General features: G+C 43.5%; 1 protein-coding gene across 2 annotated transcripts in view; it reads left to right on the top strand.

Moving 5' to 3' along the window:
• Positions 1-20,852, top strand: part of LOC126180792 (cGMP-dependent protein kinase, isozyme 1) — a 597,699-nt gene that overhangs the window by 16,029 nt on the left and 560,818 nt on the right. The window contains exon 1 of one of the 2 annotated variants that reach the window (XM_049924719.1): positions 5,334-5,435. The exons of the other annotated variant lie outside the window; for it this stretch is intronic. Coding sequence (XP_049780676.1) covers positions 5,385-5,435 — 51 coding nt within the window. The 5' untranslated portion in view covers positions 5,334-5,384. Of the gene's footprint in view, positions 1-5,333; positions 5,436-20,852 lie in introns of those variants that run through there. 2 annotated transcript variants of the gene reach the window in all.

Raw genomic sequence — 20,852 nt, forward strand, 5'->3', positions numbered from 1 at the left:
CTACAGATTTCTTCCAGTTTTCTCTGTCCATACATCCGGCTTCATGTGGCTGCGGTGACCTGCATCGCACATTAAACACATGCCTGCAACTTTCCGTAAAGAGTAATTCTCCTTCTTCGACAACCAGTCTTAAACTGTGAACAGTGGTAGACCACAGCATGGACACATCGCGGAAGATTGGGCATTGTTTTTTAGCCCCATAAACGCCAACAGACAGTTTTTTTCCTATGAAACATAAGAGGCGTACAAATATGTCCCCTACTACTCATTCAGGACCTCGTATTCCCTGCGATATTCATTTCCGATGATTAATTCCTTCTCAAAATATCCAGTGCTGTATCCCTTAACATTTGTGTGCCTGTTAAGCTAAATGTTGGGCACCCAGATACAAAATGCCAATATATTGTCTAGTCAGCGCGAAACTGACCACCAGATGTCTCGAGAGCGTACTCACGAGTGTAAAAGGAGGCGAGGGGTATTGAGTTGATGGTGGAGGATCAGTAACAACAGGATGAGTCAGGAGAGCTCAGTGACTCGGAACGTGATTGAGTCATTGAATACCACTTAATAAGTTAGGAATATTCCAATACTTCTTAAGCTGCCCTTATCGACTGCTGGTGATGTGATTGTCAAGTGAAAACGCGAAGCAGCAACTACAGGTAAACCAAGACCAAGTAGACCTCATCTACCGAGGGACAGGGACGGTCCAGCAATGCTGAGGGCGGTTGTAAAAATTGAAAAAAAAAACAGCAGAAGGAACCTCTCGTGAGTTCCAGAGTGCTAGCACCAACCCTCATAGCGCAATGACTGTGCGTAAAGAGTTAAAAAGAATGGGGTACAGTGGTCGGGCAGCCACACGTTCTTGTATTCCGTTCTGCGTGGTGCCTGAGGTGTTGTAAAGAGGGACGCCCGCGCAGTGAATAGTGGATGGCTGGAAACGAGTGCCTTCGGCTGATGATTCACGCTGTGTCCTTTGGTAATCCGATGGAAGCATTGGGTTCAAAATGGTTCAAATGGCTCTAAGCACTATGGGACTTAACATCTGAGGTCATTAGTCCCCTAGAACTTAGAACTACTTAAACTTAACTAACCTAAGGACATCACACACATCCATGCCCGAGGCAGGATTGGAACCTGCGACCGTAGCGGTCGCGCGATACCCGACTGAAGCGCCTAGAACCGCTCGGCCACAACGGCCGACGAAGCATTGGGTTTAGCGAATGCGTCGAGAAAGTTACCTGCCGCCACGTGTTCGGCCAACAGTGATCTACGGAAAAGATGGTGTTACGGTATGGTGGCGTTTTGCTTGGATAGTGAATGATACAATCATTGTGCTTAAGGAAACGGTAAATGAGGAAGGATTTTACAGCACTGTGCACCGCGCACAGTAGAGGAACAATTTGGAGGCGATAGTTGTTTGTAACAGCCTGACTAATTCATCCTGTCATTAAGCGCCATCTGTGAGGCAATGGTTTGTTAGTAATGACTGTCCTGTCCAGAGTCCCGAACGGAATCCAGTGGAAGGTATCTTGGATGAATTAGAACTCGACTTCGCTCCAGTCCCTATCTGCAAAATCACTGCCTTCTCTGTTATTGATACTTGAGGAAGAGTGGGCTGCTATCCTCTGTAGACAATCAGACACCTCACTGAAAGTGCATTTAACAGAGTTCAATCTGTGAGGAGGCGAAAAGTTGATACACCAGATATTAATGTTTGGACACAACAGATACTAATGTTCACTATTAATTGTCCGGATACATTTGATCAGATAGAGTATTTTTAATGCTGTAAGTGAATTAAGGGATTCGGAGAACGCGTCGCTGGTTCACAGTCGGCTCCTCTCGAGTAATATCGAATGCCAGGTTCCACTGGATTCATCAATATCCTCAGTCCCTTATTCCGTCAGCCCACAGCACAGCAGGTAAATCTAGATTAGACAGATTACGCGAAGCTGAAATCGCACCTCTCCCCTCGTTGCTACATAAATTATATTGATAATTTTTTTTCCATTATCAGGATTCGAATCAGCGAAGTCTGCGTGAAACGCCGCCTTAGTATCAGGGACGTTACATCGTCCACAAAGATTCGCTCCAGGCCACTGTAATACAAATATTGACGCCACTTTGCCATGTACTGTAACGGATGTCCTCACCAAACAAGGTCACCAAACGCTGAAGATTACCCTGACCTGCTGTGTTATTAACATACGACTGCACGTTTCAGTCGCGTCAGCTTTGCCACATTCCAATATTTGAGAAGTGTTTCAATTTTGAGCTCGAAGTGATTGCCTCGCTGTGCTTAAATCCAATAGTGCCTGTAGGCCGTGTGTTGTGAATATTTTCTGACCATATAAATTCTCTCTCTCTCTCTCTCTCTCTCTCTCTCTCTCTGTGTGTGTGTGTATGTGTGTGTGTGTGTGTGTGTGTGTGTGTCTGTGTGGCGAGAAACACTTCTGCATAGTAGTAAAACGCATCCAATTTAAAAATTATTCAATAATTTTTCTAATTGGCTTAGAGAAAATAAATAGCTGCCAGCTATCTAAACTGTATCGGTTCCGTATTCCTGGATTTCCGGAAGGCTTTTGACACTGTACCACACAAGCGGCTCGCAGTGAAATTGCGTGCGTATGGAATATCGTCTCAGTTATGTGATTGGATTTGCGATTTCCTGTCAGAGAGGTCACAGTTCGTAGTAATTGACGGAAAGTCATCGATTAAAACAGAAGTGATTTCAGGCGTTCCCCAAGGTAGTGTTATAGGCCCTTTGCTGTTCCCTTATTTATATAAACGATTTTGGAGACAATATGAGCAGCCGTCTTCGGTTGTTTGCAGATGACGCTGTCGTTTATCGACTAATAAAGTCATCAGAAGATCAAAACAAACTGCAAAACGATTTAGAAAAAAATATGTGAATGGTGCGAAAAGTGGCAGTTGACCCTAAATAACGAAAAGTGTGAGGTTACCCACATGAGTCCTAAAAGGAACTCGTTAAACTTTGGTTACACGATAAATCAGCCTAATCTAAAAGCCTTAAATTCAACTAAATACCCAGGTATTACAACTACGAACAACTTAAATTGGAAAGAATACATAAAAAATGTTGTGGGGGAAGGCTGCGTTTTATTGGCAGGACACTTAGAAAATGTAACTGACCTACTTAAGGAGACTGCCTACTCTACGCTTGTCCGTCCTCTTTTAGAATACTGCTGCGCGGTGTGGGATTCATACCAGGTAGGACTGACGGAGTGCATCGAAAAAGTTCAAAGAAAGGCAGCACGTTTTGTATTATCACGAAATATGGGAGAGGGTGTCACAGAAATGATACAGGGTTTGGGCTGCAAATCATTAAAAGAAAGGCGTTTTTCGTTGCGACGGAATCTCCTCCAATCACCAAGTTTCTCCTCCGAATGCGAAAATATTTTGTTGAGACCGACCTACATAGGGCGGAACGATCACCACGATAAAATAAGGGAAATCAGAGCTCGTACGGAAAGATATAGGTGTTCATTCTTTCCGCGCGCTATACGAAATTGTAATAACAGAAATTGTGAAGGTGGTTCGATGAACTCTCTGCCAGGCACTTAAATGTGATTTGCAGAGTATCCATGTAGATGTAGATGTAGATGTCCGTCCAATGCTATCTTATGGTAGACACACAGCAATACTACTTTTTTAAGCTGGATCAGTTCGTCCGACAGATGTGTTTGCTAGGTTGTGAAGTTAAATATCACAACAAAGAGACCTGGAAAATTATAGACAATATTGGTCTCGATTTCTCCTTCATATATTAGTAACGCCTTTGCGTGTGTACAAATAACAGTGAACACTGGAAATGCATATTTTTAATTATTCCAGTTTCTTTTCCATGTTTGCGATGATTGAAGGGAGGGACCGGATTCGATATTCTCCGGTGAAATAATTTCGGAAGACCGAATCAGTGTTTCAGTCTTTCCTCTGTTATCAGTGCAAGGCAGTGAAACATTATGCGAAAGTTACTTTAGTCCCTAAATTGTGGCCACTGGTGGCTTACTAGAAGACTTTTTTAAGGTAGTTTTTTTTTAATATGTTATCTTTCGGGTCGTGCCCATTCAGCCATCTCAGTAATGGAAAGACGATGCGATAGTGTATTGGAGACGATTTTCTTACCAGTTACGACGATACGACAGTAAGGACAACACATCACCTGTCCCCGAGCTGTGAAAATTTTCGATCCGGCCGGGAATCTAAACCGGGTCCCTTTGCTTAGTTTCCGGACGAGGGCTACGGTTACCCAACCGTTACCTTGATGCTGGGTATCATTGTTGGTAATGGTAAAGTTAAGAACTCCACCACAGAACACTGACGGACCATGCAGGACGACTTGTGCACCTACTGAATTAGTGGTACTAGTAGTATATTGTCAATTGCTTTATTAACTGTAAGGCGGGTACGCCTTATTCTCCTATAATAACGTGCAGCCGTCCGAGCAACAGCATTGGAACGCTCACACAGAAGATGCCACGTTATTACAGGAGAATAAGGCGTACCTGCCTTACAGTTAATAAAGCAATTGACAATATTGCTATTAGTACCACTAATTCAGTAGGTGCACAAGTCGTCCTGCATGGTCCGTCAGTGTTGTGTGGTGGAGTTCTTAACTTTACCATTACCAACAATGATACCCAGCATCAAGGTAACGACAAGGTAACCGGCCCTCGTCAGTGGACCTAAAGTCGATAAAGTTCCAGGGCTAGAAAGTTTCAACAGTAGTGACGTCATAGCTTATCGGACATTTCACATCGCAGAGGCCTACAATAAAGATATGGGTAAATCATATTGCCGGCCGGAGTGGCCGTGCGGTTATAGGCGCTACAGTCTGGAACCGCGTGACCGCTACGGTCGCAGGTTCGAATCCTGCCTCGGGCATGGATGTGTGTGATGTCCTTAGGTTAGTTAGGTTTAAGTAGTTCTAAGTTCTAGGGGACTGATGACCACAGTAGTTAAGTCCCATAGTGCTCAGAGCCATTTTTGAAATCATATTACCTGTCTACCATGTCTTTCGTTTTCAGGACCAGTTGCAGCTTTAATTCCATTAGTCACTAAATAATTTTACGTCACTGTCTCTGCACTATCACCTCGCGGGAGAATATAAAAGGCGCATGTACGGCCGATATAGCCGGACCGTTACAGCTTTAACAACCACTGGATCCCCGCTCATCTTTTAGAGCGTGCCTTAGCGACTCCAGATTTGAAAGACGTATCGACGTGACAGCGGTCAGTGTGCAGTTGGGCTGGCGTGCGCTATCTCAGGAAACTGGTCCGACTTCCGCGGCGTGACCGCAGGCTGGCAGCGCGGAGCCTCCGCGCCGGGCCGTAGTCTGCAGCTGTCCGCCGGCCGCCGCGGGATGCACCGCTTCGCCACGTTCGCCGTGCCCGTCTTCCAGCCTTCGCACATGGTACGACACACCGTGCGCCTGCGCCCTCGCGCTTTCTTCACGTGAACAAACACAGTGGGAGTATTAAGCAAGGGGACAAACTTATTGAGCTCGTAACACTGCTACCGAAGTGGTAAAGGCGGGGTCAGGAATTTTCTCTGCCTCGTGATGACTGGGTGTTGTGTGATGTCCTTAGGCTAGTTAGGTTTAAGTAGTTCTAAGTTCCACGGGACTGATGACCATAGATGTTAAGTCCCATAGTGCTCAGAGCCATTTTTTGAAGTGGTAAAGTCAGATTAATCCTCAACTGTTCTAGTCGTGTTTTATCTTCCCTGGCTGCGCTGATAATATTTCGGCTCGTCATTGTAAGTACGAGGGTCACTCCAATAGAAATGCACACTACTTTTCTTTAAAATCCATCTTTTATTCTACATGTTTGAAAGTTTTACAGTGTGCAGATACATCCTTCAGGAACAATATTTTCATTTCTCCACATTATTTCTATCCCTCTCAACTGCCTTAGGCCATCTTGGAACCAGCGCCTGTATACCCTCACAGTAAAATTCTGGACCAACCTGTTGGAGCCACTGCTTGGCAGCGTGCACAAGGGAGTCATCATCTTCAAACCTTGTTCCACGAAGAGAGTCTTTCAGTTTCCCAAAGAGATCTACATCTACATCTATACTCCGCGAGCCACCTTACGGTGTGTGGCGGAGGGTACTTATTGTACCACTATCTGATCCCCCCTTCCCTGTTCCATTCACGAATTGTGCGTGGGAAGAACGACTGCTTGTAAGTCTCCGTATTTGCTCTAATTTCTCGGATCTTTTCGTTGTGATCATTACGCGAGATATATGTGGGCGGTAGTAATATGTTGCCCATCTCTTCCCGGAATGTGCTCTCTCGTAATTTCGATAATAAACCTCTCCGTATTGCGTAACGCCTTTCTTGAAGTGTCCGCCACTGGAGCTTGTTCAGCATCTCCGTAACGCTCTCGCGCTGACTAAATGTCCCCATGACGAATCGCGCTGCTTTTCGCTGGATCATGTCTATCTCTTCTATTAATCCAACCTGGTAAGGGTCCCATACTGATGAGCAATACTCAAGAATCGGACGAACAAGCGTTTTGTAAGCTACTTCTTTCGTCGATGAGTCACATTTTCTTAGAATTCTTCCTATGAATCTCAACCTGGCGCCTGCTTTTCCCACTATTTGTTTTACGTGATCATTCCACTTCAGATCGCTCCGGATAGTAACTCCTAAGTATTTTACGGTCGTTACCGCTTCCAATGATTTACCACCTATGGCATAATCGTACTGGAATGGATTTCTGCCCCTATGTATGCGCATTATATTACATTTATCTACGTTTAGGGAAAGCTGCCAGCTGTCGCACCATGCATTAATCCTCTGCAGGTCTTCCTGGAGTACGTACGAGTCTTCTGATGTTGCTACTTTCTTGTAGACAACCGTGTCATCTGCAAATAGCCTCACGGAGCTACCGATGTTGTCAACTAAGTCATTTATGTATATTGTAAACAATAAAGGTCCTATCACGCTTCCTTGCGGTACTCCCGAAATTACCTCTACATCTGCAGATTTTGAACCGTTAAGAATGACATGTTGTGTTCTTTCTTCTAGGAAATCCTGAATCCAATCACAAACCTGGTCCGATATTCCGTAAGCTCGTATTTTTTTCATTAAACGTAAGTGCGGAACCGTATCAAATGCCTTCCTGAAGTCCAGGAATACGGCATCAATCTGCTCGCCAGTGTCTACGGCACTGTGAATTTCTTGGGCAAATAGGGCGAGCTGAGTTTCACATGATCTCTGTTTGCGGAATCCATGTTGGTTATGATGAAGGAGATTTGTATTATCTAAGAACGTCATAATACGAGAACACAAAACATGTTCCATTATTCTACAACAGATTGACGTAAGCGAAATAGGCCTATAATTATTCGCATCTGATTTATGACCCTTCTTGAAAATGGGAACGACCTGCGCTTTCTTCCAGTCGCTAGGTACTTTACGTTCTTCCAGCGATCTACGATAAATTGCTGATAGAAAGGGGGCAAGTTCTTTAGCATAATCACTGTAGAATCTTAAGGGTATCTCGTCTGGTCCGGATGCTTTTCCGCTACTAAGTGATAGCAGTTGTTTTTCAATTCCGATATCGTTTATTTCAATATTTTCCATTTTGGCGTCCGTGCGACGGCTGAAGTCAGGGACCGTGTTACGATTTTCCGCAGTGAAACAGTTTCGGAACACTGAATTCAGTATTTCTGCCTTTCTTCGGTCGTCCTCTGTCTCGGTGCCATCGTGGTCAACGAGTGACTGAATAGGGGATTTAGATCCGCTTACCGATTTTACATATGACCAAAACTTTTTAGGGTTCTTGTTTAGATTGTTTGCCAATGTTTTATGTTCGAATTCGTTGAATGCTTCTCTCATTGCTCTCTTTACGCTCTTTTTCGCTTCGTTCAGCTTTTCCTTATCAGCTATGATTCGACTACTCTTAAACCTATGATGAAGCTTTCTTTGTTTCCGTAGTACCTTTCGTACATGATTGTTATACCACGGTGGATCTTTCCCCTCGCTTTGGACCTTAGTCGGTACGAACTTATCTAAGGCGTACTGGACGATGTTTCTGAATTTTTTCCATTTTTGTTCCACATCCTCTTCCTCAGAAATGAACGTTTGATGGTGGTCACTCAGATATTCTGCGATTTGTGCCCTATCACTCTTGTTAAGCAAATATATTTTCCTTCCTTTCTTGGCATTTCTTATTACACATGTAGTCATTGATGCAACCACTGACTTATGATCACTGATACCCTCTTCTACATTCACGGAGTCGAAAAGTTCCGGTCTATTTGTTGCTATGAGGTCTAAAACGTTAGCTTCACGAGTTGGTTCTCTAACTATCTGCTCGAAGTAATTCTCGGACAAGGCAGTCAGGATAATGTCACAAGAGTCTCTGTCCCTGGCTCCAGTTCTGATTGTGTGACTATCCCATTCTATACCTGGTAGATTGAAGTCTCCCCCTATTACAATAGTATGATCACGAAACTTCTTCACGACGTTCTGCAGGTTCTCTCTGAGGCGCTCAACTACTACGGTTGCTGATGCAGGTGGTCTATAGAAGCATCCGACTATCATATCTGACCCACCTTTGATACTTAGCTTAACCCAGATTATTTCACATTCGCATTCGCTAATAACTTCACTGGATATTATTGAATTCTTTACTGCTATAAATACTCCTCCACCATTGGCGTTTATCCTATCCTTGCGGTATATATTCCATTCTGTGTCTAGGATTTCGTTACTGTTCACTTCCGGTTTTAACCAACTTTCCGTTCCTAATACTATATGCGCACTATTTCCTTCAATAAGAGATACTAATTCAGGAACCTTGCCCTGGATACTCCTGCAGTTTACCAATATTACGTTAACTTTTCCTGTTTTTGGTCTCTGAGGACGGACGTTCTTTATCAACGATGATAGTGTCCTCTCTGGTAAGCCGTCAGGTATTTTATCGTTTCGCCCAAGGGGGGGTCCCTCTAACCTAAAAAACCCCCGTGTGCACACCACACGTACTCTGCTACCCTAGTAGCTGCTTCCGGTGTGTAGTGCACGCCTGACCTGTCTAGGGGGGCCCTACAGTTCTCCACCCAATAACGGAGGTCGATGAATTTGCAACCATTATAGTCGCAGAGTCGTCTGAGCCTCTGGTTTAGACCCTCCACACGGCTCCAAACCAGAGGACCGCGATCGACTCTGGGCACTATGCTGCAGATATTAAGCTCAGCTTGCACTCCGCGTGCGATGCTGGTTGTCTTCACCAAATCAGCCAGCCGCCGGAAGGAACCAAGGATGGCCTCAGAACCCAAGCGGCAGGCGTCATTCGTTCCGACATGTGCTACTATCTGCAGCCGGTCACACCCAGTGCGTTCAATAGCTGCCGGAAGGGCCTCCTCCACATTACGGACGAGACCCCCCGGCAAGTACACCGAGTGCACACTGGCATTCTTCCCCGACCTACCCGCTATTTTCCTGAGGGGCTCCATAACCCGCCTAACGTTGGAGCTCCCTATAACTAATAGGCCCACCCTCTGTGACTGTCGGGACCTTGTCGGAGAATCGGCCACTGGCCCAACAGGCGAGGCATCCTGTGGTGGCTCGGAAACGATGTCATCACCACTAGGAAGCACCCCGTACCTGTTGGAAAGGGGTAAGGCAGCTGCCACGCGGCCAGATCCCACCTTCGCCTTTCGGCCAGGCACGCGCGAGCCCACCACTGTCCACCATTCACCCTGGAGTGATGGCTGACCGGTAAGATGCTCACTGCCGGAAGACGCAGCGACATCAGGGGTTCCATGTGATTCCAAGGCCACCGAAGTAGGTTTAGGTCTCACCACAGTTGCCCCAACGCCACTACGAGCCGACGCCTGCGCCTCGAGCTCGAAGAGCCTAACAGACAAAGCCTCCACCTGCCCCCGAAGAGTGGCCAATTCTCCTTGCGTCCGCTCACAACAACCACAGTCCCTACACATGACTATGTTTACCCTACCCTATACGGTGACAAATTCCCAAGATAATCTTCTGATGAGCTACTCTGATAATCAAGAAACACTCACTGAAATACGAGACGCGAAAACTACGCTAGGTTTTGCCAGAAAAACTATTTAAAAGCTAAGCGCAGCAAATAAGTACAAAAACGCTTTATACAAACAGTACTCGCTGCTGCTGGTGCTCTCGCTCTGGCTGTCACAAGACAACTGCTGATTCAAGTGACTAGTGGCTAACGGCCGCGAAACAAACAAAGACGGTTTTAGGGCGCTTTCTGTTCTAAACGATCAAGAAAACACTAAGAAATCTAACACGAAAACTACGTAAAGTTTTATCAAGAACTGTTAGTTACTATGCAGAGCAGATAAACACAAATAGAATCCCTTCCTTAGTGGAAGGTCGTAAACAAAATGCAAAATAAACGCTTTATACAAACAGTACTCGCTGCTGCTGGTGCTCTCGCTCTGGCTGTCACAAGACAACTGCTGATTCAAGTCACGTGGAGCCAGTTAGGACTGTAAGGCAGGTGTTTCAGTGTTGTCCTTCCGAGTTTTATGATCGCTTCCCTGGTTTTTTGACTGACATGTGGCCGTACCTTGTCGTGCAACAGCAAAACATCCTGCTTTTGCCGATGTGGTCGAACACGACCCAGTCGAGTTTGAAGTTTCTTCAGTGTCGTCACATATGCATCAGAATTTATGGTGGTCCACTGGGCATGATGTCCACAAGCAAGAGTCCTTCGCCATCGAAAAACACCGTAACCATAATTTTTCCAGCAGAAGGTATGGTTTTGAATTTTTTTTTAATTGGGTGAATTTGCATGATGCCACTCCATTGATTGCCTCTTCGTCTCTGGTGAAAAATAATGGAGCCATGTTTCACCACCTGTCACAATTCTTCCAAGAAATTCATCTGCACTATTCTCCTACTGTTCCAAAAGTTCGCTGCATACCGTTTTTCTTGGTTCTTTGTGGGCCACTGTCAACATCCTGGGAACCCACCTGACAGAAACCTTTTTTAACGCCAACACTTTCAGTATTCTGCAAACACTTCCTTCCCCTATCCCAACTTAGCGTGACAATTCGTTCACTGTGATGCGTCTGTCAGAAGTCACCAATTCGTTAACTCTCTGCACATTGTCAGGAGTCTGTGCAGTACGAGGTCTGCCGCTGCGAGGACAATCCTCAATATTGCCGTGCCTGCTTTCATCACGTAACCTGCTTGCTCACCGACTAACTGTACTGCGATCGACAGCAGCATCTCCATACACCTTTTTCAATCTCTTGTGGATGTTTCCCACTGTCTCGTTTTTACAGCACAGGAATTCTATGACAGCACGTTGCTTCTGACCAACCTCAAGTGTAGCGGCCATCTTGAAGACATGCTGTGACGGCGCCACTCACGGGAACAAGTTGAACTAAGTTTGAAAACAGGCGGGAAGGATGTATCTACACACTGTAGAACTTTCACACATGCAGAATGTAAACTGTATTTTTACAAAAATAGTGTGCATTTCTTTTGGAGTGACCCTCGTATATTGTCTTTAATGGTTCGATGAAAAATCTACTCAGGATCGGATGATATTGCAGAACACGAAGGATTTAACTTAGAACAGGTAATTACGCGCAACGAACTTTTTTGAAGCCAAACTATACACTGAGGTAACAAAAGCCGTGGGATAACGATATGCACATGTACAGATGACAGTAGTATAGCGTACGCGAGGTGTCAAAGGCGAATGCATTGGTGGAGCTGTAATTTATACCCAGATGATTATGGCCGTGGGATGGGAATTAGCAGATTCTGAACGTGGAATGGTAATTGGACCTAGACGCATGGGAAATTCTATTTCGGAAATCGTTAGGGTATTCAATATTCCGAAAAGAGTGCGCCGAGAATGATACATTTCAGATATTACCTCTCAGCATGCATAATGCAGTGGCCAACGGCCTTCACTTTAACGACCGAGAGCAGCGCCATCTGCGTAGAGTTTTCAGTGCCAACACACAAGCAACACTACGTGAAATAACCGTATTAAACATCCCCTTAGAAAAATTTAAAAATGACTGTGCTGGTAAACCTCTTACGTTATTTGATTTTCAAACAGCTGAGCAAAACTGAACGTACTCAGACATTTCTCTCTTTACTTATTCTTATCATCACTAAATTGACACACAATATTTTTTTAGCGCAACGCAATCTGACTTTCAACAATCCCTACAAAAGGATGGCCCTGACTAACAATAACCTATACCTTTCATGAATCATTTACCTCACAAAAATCTTCGTTACTCGAACTCTTGCAATACAGCGAGCGCCAATACTGCCAGCTAAATAAAAGATTCAAACTACTGAAGGTACTAACTACTGATAGGCATAGTTAGCAAATGAAAGATTTTGATAGAGAACAAACAATGTATTTACCTTAATAGTGTTCAAAAGTCATCATTCATGAAATCCATCTTTACAAATTTCCTTTTTCTGGCGGACACACGTCCAGATCGTCCGTTCTCAAAACTCTGGCATCTCTTTCTCCACATCCACCACTGCTGGCGACTCACCTCCAACTTCACAACGCTACGCGCTGTTCACATCCAACTGCCCAACACTACAATGCCAACCAGCCACAGACTGCACACAGCACAGTCAGCGATTTTCATACAGAGCGCTACGTGACGTTACCAACATAAAAAACGTAAACAGCCTACTTACAACCGCAGTAACTAATGTGGGACTACGACGCACATATCCGTTAGGACGGTGCTGCGAAATGTGGCGTTAAGGGGCAGCGCCTCTCGTGGACTCGTTGACCATATCTGTTGGAGCCCAGACGACTGGAAAACCGTGGCCTGGCCAGATCATCCAACTGAACCGATCACTGACTGGAAATTGTTATGTTCGGCTACATGGAGACCATTTGCAGCCATTCGTGGACTTCATGATACCAAGCGACGATGGAATTTTTATGGATGGCATTGTGCCATATCACCGGGCTACAATTCTTTGCGATTGATTTGAAGGACGTTCTGGACAACTCGAGCGAATGATTTCGCCACAAATATCGCCCGACAAAAATCCCATCGAACATGTATAGGACGTAATCGAGAGATCAGTTATGAACGAATTGCTGCACCGGTAACACATTGGCAATTATGGACGGCTGTAGAGGCAGCACGGTTCAGCGTTTGTGCTGGGGCCCTCGAACGACTTGCTGAGTCCATGCAACGTCGAGGTATTGCACTGTGCCGGAAGAAGAGGCGGTCCGATATGATATTAGGAGGCATCCCACCACTCTTGTTGCCTCAGTGTATGCTTATAGAGACGTCTCCAAGTCTTGAGATCTAAGATAATACCTAATACATGATTGAGATTTGAAAAATCCCCATTTCATTCGATGCTGAGATACTGTTGCAATACAGCCGGAGAGCCTCTGCAATTCTATGTGGCTTTGAAGCGTATGCCAATTGGGTTGAGGCATGAACGGGAATGTGGATTGAAGAAGGAGGCACGCTAGGGTAGTTTGTGCAGTGGTTTAAAACGATTGTGCCAGGGTGGCGTAGTGATTAGCTCATCTGCCAAGTCAGCAGGAGACCCGGTTCGAATCCTGGTCTTAGTACAAATTTTCATTCGTTGTTTCAGTCTGCGTATATACAACAAACTTTTTGTTTACTATCTTCTTTGGTACACGAACACAAATAATCGAAAATACGTAGTGTCTGAAAAATATCTGTAAGCCCCGTATTCCGATAAATTCTTTTACTCTGAAACTTCAACTCATCTTGCAATTCATCCCTGTGTCACGCTTAGCGCACCCCCATTGCGAAAAACAACGATAGAACACAAAACATTATCTGCGGGCAACAGCAAACGTTTGCTACCGGACTCAGCTGATCCAGTTGTTGTTTGGTTACCGATAAATGCAGATATAGCAAAGAATAAAATTAACAATAATTACCAAAAATATTACATATCTATGTGACGTGTGAGGATGTAGCTTTCTCACAATGTAATTCCCAACGAAAAAAAAAAAAAAAAAAAAACAGTTCTTACCAGCTTCAGGTCTGGAAGTGTACAGTGAGTCTGAATACTGGTACTTAACATTACAGACTATTAATTTTTTCTGCTTTAGAAAAGTATTAAATAACTGCCATGGGATGCAAAGGAAACGTTCACACTTGGCATAGTGGAACACCTCTTTCTTTCCAAAGTTCCAGGATGTAGCCGAATAGCGTCACAGACTAAACGGGGAAACGCTGTTCAAGGATCTGCACATCAGCAACTGGTTCCGCGTACGCAATACTTTCCAGAACGAAGGCAGATGTAGATATTACGTAGATCTAGACCCAAGTCCAGTGGCCGAGGTGTCCAGATGCAATGATCACCTCGTCCTATCCATCTCCTAGGAAAAATGTAGTCTTGACGAAATACAATATAGAAGTGCTCTGGTGCTTCATCATGCATCAGCGACTTTACCTGTCGTATTGCCAAAGGCACGTTCTTCATCAGAAGAGGCAGAGTGCTTTGCAGGATGTGGCAAGTAGGGCCCTACTTTCTACTAACAGTCTTGTTGCGCTGCCGCCATTCACAGGAAAGAAGGTTCAGCATAGCGGACATTGATTTTTTGTAGCCTCTAACAGACTACGGCGAGTTTATCCGGTATCCATATGATCACCTGGTATCATAGAGTAACAACGATTGCAGTCATGGACTGTGCGGCTGGTACCGGCGGAGGTTCGAGTCCTCCCTCGGGAATGGGTGTGTGTTTATCCTTAGGATAATTTAGGTTAAGTAGTGTGTAAGTTTAGGGACTGATGACCTTAGCAGTTAAGTCCCATAAGATTTCACACACATTTGAACATTTTTTTGAAATTGGTTGCACACGAAGTAGGGGCTACAAATACAGCTGAAGGTGTCGTTCCCACTGAGTGAATATATAGTAACAGCTGTCTTCCCACGATATATTGTAAGATGGATGCACGCAGACTGAAAAGGAAACGTCATAGAAAGGACAGGTAATACATACAGAAAACTCAAAAAGCCCTTCGGTGAAATTAAAAGCAAATGGGTCAAAATTAAGAGTGCAAAAGGAATACTGCTATTTATCGCAAAGGAGTGCGCGGGTAGCTGAAAAGAGTACAGTGAGGGCTTCTATGTGCGAGAGGAACTATCACCTGATGTAATAGAAGAAGACGTGGGAGCTAGTTTAGAAGACGTAGAGAGTCCAATATCGGACAGAGCTTTACGAAACTTTAGACAAAATAAGGCACAAAAAATAGATAACACTCCTTCAGAATTTCTAAAACCATTTGGGGGAGTGGCAACCAAACGACTGTTGAACTGGTGTGCAAAATCTTTGAAACTGGAAACATACCACCAAAATTTCGAAAAATTATCATCCACACTATCTCAAAGATACCAGCGCAGATAAGTGTGAGAAAACTCAGCGTAACAGCTCAAGCGTCGATGTTTGGGTAGGCATGCACTCAAAGTAACTGCGACGGAATTACATCTTTAAAATAGGGTTTCTTGATTCCGAGGACACGCCATATTGACAACATACAACCTCTCTGTGAGATTTATAGCATTTGCCTAGGTTTGTCGCAGCGCTGAAATAGCACTACACACACTGTTTTTCTCAGATGCCACCACGAACGGGCATTTTCCAGAAGCTGGAACGAATCAAGACAGGTACTGACAGAGAGGAGTTTAGTAGGCTCTTCGAACACCGAAATATCTTTAAAGGTACTTATTAGATTATCTTTATCCTTAAAAAACCTCAAAGCAAAGATAAAATAAGCAGATACAGTGAAAAATGATACTGCTGTGCCACGTAGACTAAATAGTTCCTGATTATAAGGAAGGCGAAAACTGGTATAAGTAAAAATATTATTACTTGCTGATCCAAATTTCCCATCTCAACATCTGGATAAGCAGAGAGATCACGAGAGTTTGCAGGAATTCACAATACCATTTCTTAGGACTTCATACAGTTTGTCAAAGATCTTTGTTTCAGAGAACTTCTACAACTAGATACAGATTCCAAGGAATACACGTACTATTAAGTGAATGTAAGAAAAAATGTGCGTCACTTACCTCATAAAATAGTCTGTTTGATCACATTTGCAGAAGTGAGACGCTAAAATTAATAGACGAAGTTTAACACTTGGGCAACAAATTAACTGACAACAGCAGAAATAAAGAGCACATACAATGTAGACTGGCAGTAGCAACAAAAGCTTTACTGTAAAAGAGAAGTATGTTACCACAGAACGTAAATGAAAGTGTTCTATCTTTTATTAAAGCCTTATATTAAAGTGAAACGTTGATTACCGACAAAACAGACTAGAGGACAACAGACACTTTTGAAATGTGATGCTGTTCATGAAAGTTAAATATTAGAAGTCTACATCTAGTAACTAATGAAGTCATACTACTCATAATAAGGGTGAAATTCGCTTTTTGGAAGAATTTGGCAGAAAATGGACACGTAAAGGCATAGTTAATTTGGTAACATAGGCATGTAAAGTGTGTAAAAATTGTAGAAAGTGAGAGAGGCTTGCATGCTAAGCAGGTCCAAGTGGATGTAGGTTACAGAAATTATTCAGAGATGAAGACACTTTCGCAGGGCAGATTAACGTGGAGAGCTGCGTTTAACGTGTCTTCGGACTGAAGACCACAGTAACAACATATTGCTTTCAGTGGCAATACGACAAGAAGTAAAGAGAATAACACGAAGCATTCGAAAAGTATTCTGTGTTTTTGTGTTTGGGTCGAAGCAAACAAATGCTTCTAAGAGCAAAATATCTTCTTTCAAAGCACTAATCCTTGTCTCTGTGGTCACAGATTCCTCTCGCCAGCAGTCCTCTACCCCCCCCCCCCCTTGTTTTCTTCCATGCTTCAGTTGCAGTATTTGTAGACGAATGTCATATCTAATTAAATATCCCAGCGAGTTTTGTTTTGAGTTTGCCCATAACTTTAAGCAGTTATTTCTTCTCTTCTATTTGCTTCATAACCATTTTCTTCTTTTTGAGTCGCTCCAGATAGTTTTTGCAGTTCTCCTCCAGAGCCACAATTCCATAGCTTCGAGCAGTGCTTTCGCTTGCTTTGCTGATATACAGGTTTTGCATTCCTATGTCTGCATACCCAACACAAACATCTGTACAAATCTTGTCAAAGTGTTTAAGTTGAAGTTACATTTCTTTTAATCCTCCCTTTAACTTTTGACACAAACATTTTTGTTTCATGTTACAGAAGGACTAGTGTTGTTTAATTTGTACAGTCATTTGCATTTGCCCTCTTAGGTAATGCAATAGTTACACTTTTTGCGAATTCATTTGGTGTGATACCATCTTCATACTATTTATATATCACAGCAAACAACTTGTTTCTGGTGTTGTCACGAATGTATTGTAGAAGCCAGTATGGATGTCATCTGTACCCTTGTTTTATTTGATTTTAACTGTTATTGATGGTCTTGTGTTGTCTTCATCAATTAGTTTTATACTTTCAGTATATTCATCAAAACTTATAATTTCAGAATCACTGTGCTGACCTTGAGTATACTAACCATCTTGTGACTGTTGCCGTTCTTCTCATTTCCATATTTGCTCAGAAAATTGGAGAGAAATTCCGCCTTCTGTAAGACACATTTGTAGTTTTGTTTTCACACAGACATGTTTCAGCAGTTTTTGTGCCAACGTCAGTGCTTTATTGGTTTATTTTCCTTCTCGCATGAATCTATTGGATGTTTATGCTACTAGCTTTAGCTCTACCACGCAATCTACCAGCTTGGTATAATTTTTTGTGTGTTAGTTTTTTTGCTTTCTTTATGTCGATGTAAAAACCTTCTTTCTTTCGCCTTTTTTGTTCCACAGGCATTTTCTACGATCTGTTCGCCGTGTTACGTCGGCACAAACAAAGTAAAAACACCACATCAAAAACTACGACAAGCTGGTAGACCTAAAGCTATTAGTATAAACATGCAACAGCTTCATGTAAGAAGGAAAATAAACCAATAAACCCACTGAAGATAGCACAAAAAGAGCTAAAACATATCTGAGTGAAAACAAAACTACAAATATGTCTTACAGAAGGTGAAATTCCTCTCCGTTTTCAATATACTCTGTCCATCTGTGAACTACAACTGCTGTGTCATATAGGGTTCCCCTCTTTTATCTCTCACTCTATTAATGTTGGTTCTCTGTCTGTGTTGCAACAGTTTAATCTTGGAGTAAGTTTAATCCGGTTTTGCATCTTTAAAACCGTCTTATTTTTCATGCTCTTTTTTTTTGCCGGTCTCTTTTCTTTTTCTAAAAGGAAAATTGTTGTAATTTGGATTTTGATTGCTATATACGCATCAGGGCTTTTATTTTCTTTTAGTCTGTTCTTTTTATCAAGATGGTCTGATGTTTCTGGGATCATCAAAGGTTTCCTAAACTGTATGTTGTTATTCCTAATATGCCTGTAGCCGGATTTGCTACATTTGACTTGATTACACCTCGAGTGCTTTCTTCCCTGTCTCATTCCATTGCTGCATTTCTTTTATCAAATAATAAGTACGCTGGTTCTGCTTCAGGTCGGATGAATCCTCTTGGCACTTTGAAAAACACATGAATTTTCTTCAGTTGCAGTCATTTAATGCTGTTCTTGTGTTACATAGGCGACCAGTCTCTTGGTTCTTATGTCGAGTTTACGAGAGGACGTTATCTGCCGTGTTTCGAACAATCTCGCAATACCGCAGGAAAGAATTCTTACGGCGTGCGTAGGTGAACGTGTGATAGGCCTTCAGGTAGAAGTGCAAATTGCTAGCATCAGCGCGTCAGTTTTAGCACCGGCTCTCGTGAAGCACACAAAGTGAGTGAATGTGTGTGTGTGTGTGTGTGTGTGTGTGTGGCCATCGCGAGACTGAATGCCGCCTGATGGCGGTGAGGGGACGTGACGCTGCAAGGAAAGAATTTCATTGTGTATGAAATAGAGGAATGGGAAGGAAAGGGTGGGTGGGAAACTATTGACTTCCAGCCGCCCAGGGCTTTGTGGAAATGCAATGGCTAAAGCTGAAAGTTTTTCGCGGATGGGGACTCAACCCGGATTTAGCGCCTCTCTTGAGCGGTTTCCTTAACTACTTCGGCAATCTAGTCACGGCCTCTGACCGGTCCAAACTTCCAACTTGCCGCACGCCGCAATACAGCGCCCCTCGTCCATTAACAACTACTTACAAATTTTTGATTCCCGTAGGAGTTAGGACAGTAACAGTGCATTAGCACTGAAGCAAATTTCATGAAGCCGTCACGCTATCACACACACACACACACACACACACACACACACACACACACTCACATATATATATATATATATATATATATATATATATATATATATATGGAACGAAACTTGTCTAGCTTGAAGGGGGAAACCATATGGCGCTATGGTTGGCCCGCTAGATGGCGCTGCCATAGGTCAAACGGATGTCAACTGCGTTATTTTAAATAGGAACCTCCATTTTTTATTACATATTCGTGTAGTACGTAAAGAAATATGAATGTTTTTGTTGGACCACGTTTTTCGCTTTGTGATAGACGGCGCTATAACAGTCACATATATATGGCTGACAATTTTAGACGATCAGTTGGTAAACAGGTAGGTGTTTTAAATTAAAATATAGAACGTAGGTACGATTGAACATTATATTTCGGTTGTTATAATGTGATACGTGTACCTTTGTGAACTTATTATTTCTGAGAACGCATGCTGTTACAGCGCGATTACCCTTAATGCATTTGGCAATACGTGTAACGACATTCCTCTCAACAGCGAGTAGTTCGCCTTCCGTAATGTTCGCACATGCATTGACAATGCGCTGACGCATGTTGTCAGGCGTTGTCGGTGGATCACGATAGCAAATATCCTTCAACTTTCCCCACAGAAAGAAATACGGGGACGTCAGATCCGGTGAACGTGCGGGCCATGGATGGTGCTTCGACGACCAATCCACCTGTCATGAAATATGCTATTCAGTACCGCATCAACCGCACGCGAGCTATGTACCGGACATCCATCATGTTGGAACTACATCGCCATTGTCATGCAGTGAAACGTCTTGTAGTAACATCGGTAGAGCATTACGTAGGAAATCAGCATACATTCCACCATTTAGATTGCCATCGATAAAATGGGGGTCAATTATCCTTCCTCCCATAATGCCGCACCATACATTAACCCGCCAAGGTCGCTGATGTTCCACTTGTCGCAGCCATCGTGGATTTTCCGTTGCCCAGTAGTGCATATTATGCCGGTTTACGTTACCGCTGTTGGTGAATGACGCTTCGTCGCTAAATAGAACGCATGCAAAACATCTGTCATCGTCCCGTAGTTTCTCTTGTGCCCAGTGGCAGAACTGTACACGACGTTCAAAGTCGTCGCCATAGAAGGATGGTAGGGGTGCAATCGATGTTGATGTAGCATTCTCAACACCGACGTTTCTGAGATTCCCGATCTCGCGCAATTTGTCTGCTACTGATGTGCGGATTAGCCGCGACAGCAGCTAAAACTCCTACTTGGGCATCACCATTTTTTGCAGGTTGTGGTTGACGTTTCACATGTGGGTGAACACTTCCTGCTTCCTTAAATAACGTAACTATCCGACGAACAGTCCGGACAGTTCCATGATATCGTCCAGGATACCCAGCAGTATACATAGCAAACGCCCGTTGGGCATTATGATCACAATAGCCATACATCAACACGATATCTACCTTTTCTGCAATTGGTAAACGGTCCACTTTAACACGGATAGTGTATCACGAAGCAAATACCGTCCGCACTGGCGGAATGTTACATGATACCACGTACTTATACATTTGT

This window comes from Schistocerca cancellata, chromosome 1 (genome assembly GCF_023864275.1).
Source record: "Schistocerca cancellata isolate TAMUIC-IGC-003103 chromosome 1, iqSchCanc2.1, whole genome shotgun sequence".
In the NCBI taxonomy this organism is placed as follows: domain Eukaryota; kingdom Metazoa; phylum Arthropoda; class Insecta; order Orthoptera; family Acrididae; genus Schistocerca; species Schistocerca cancellata.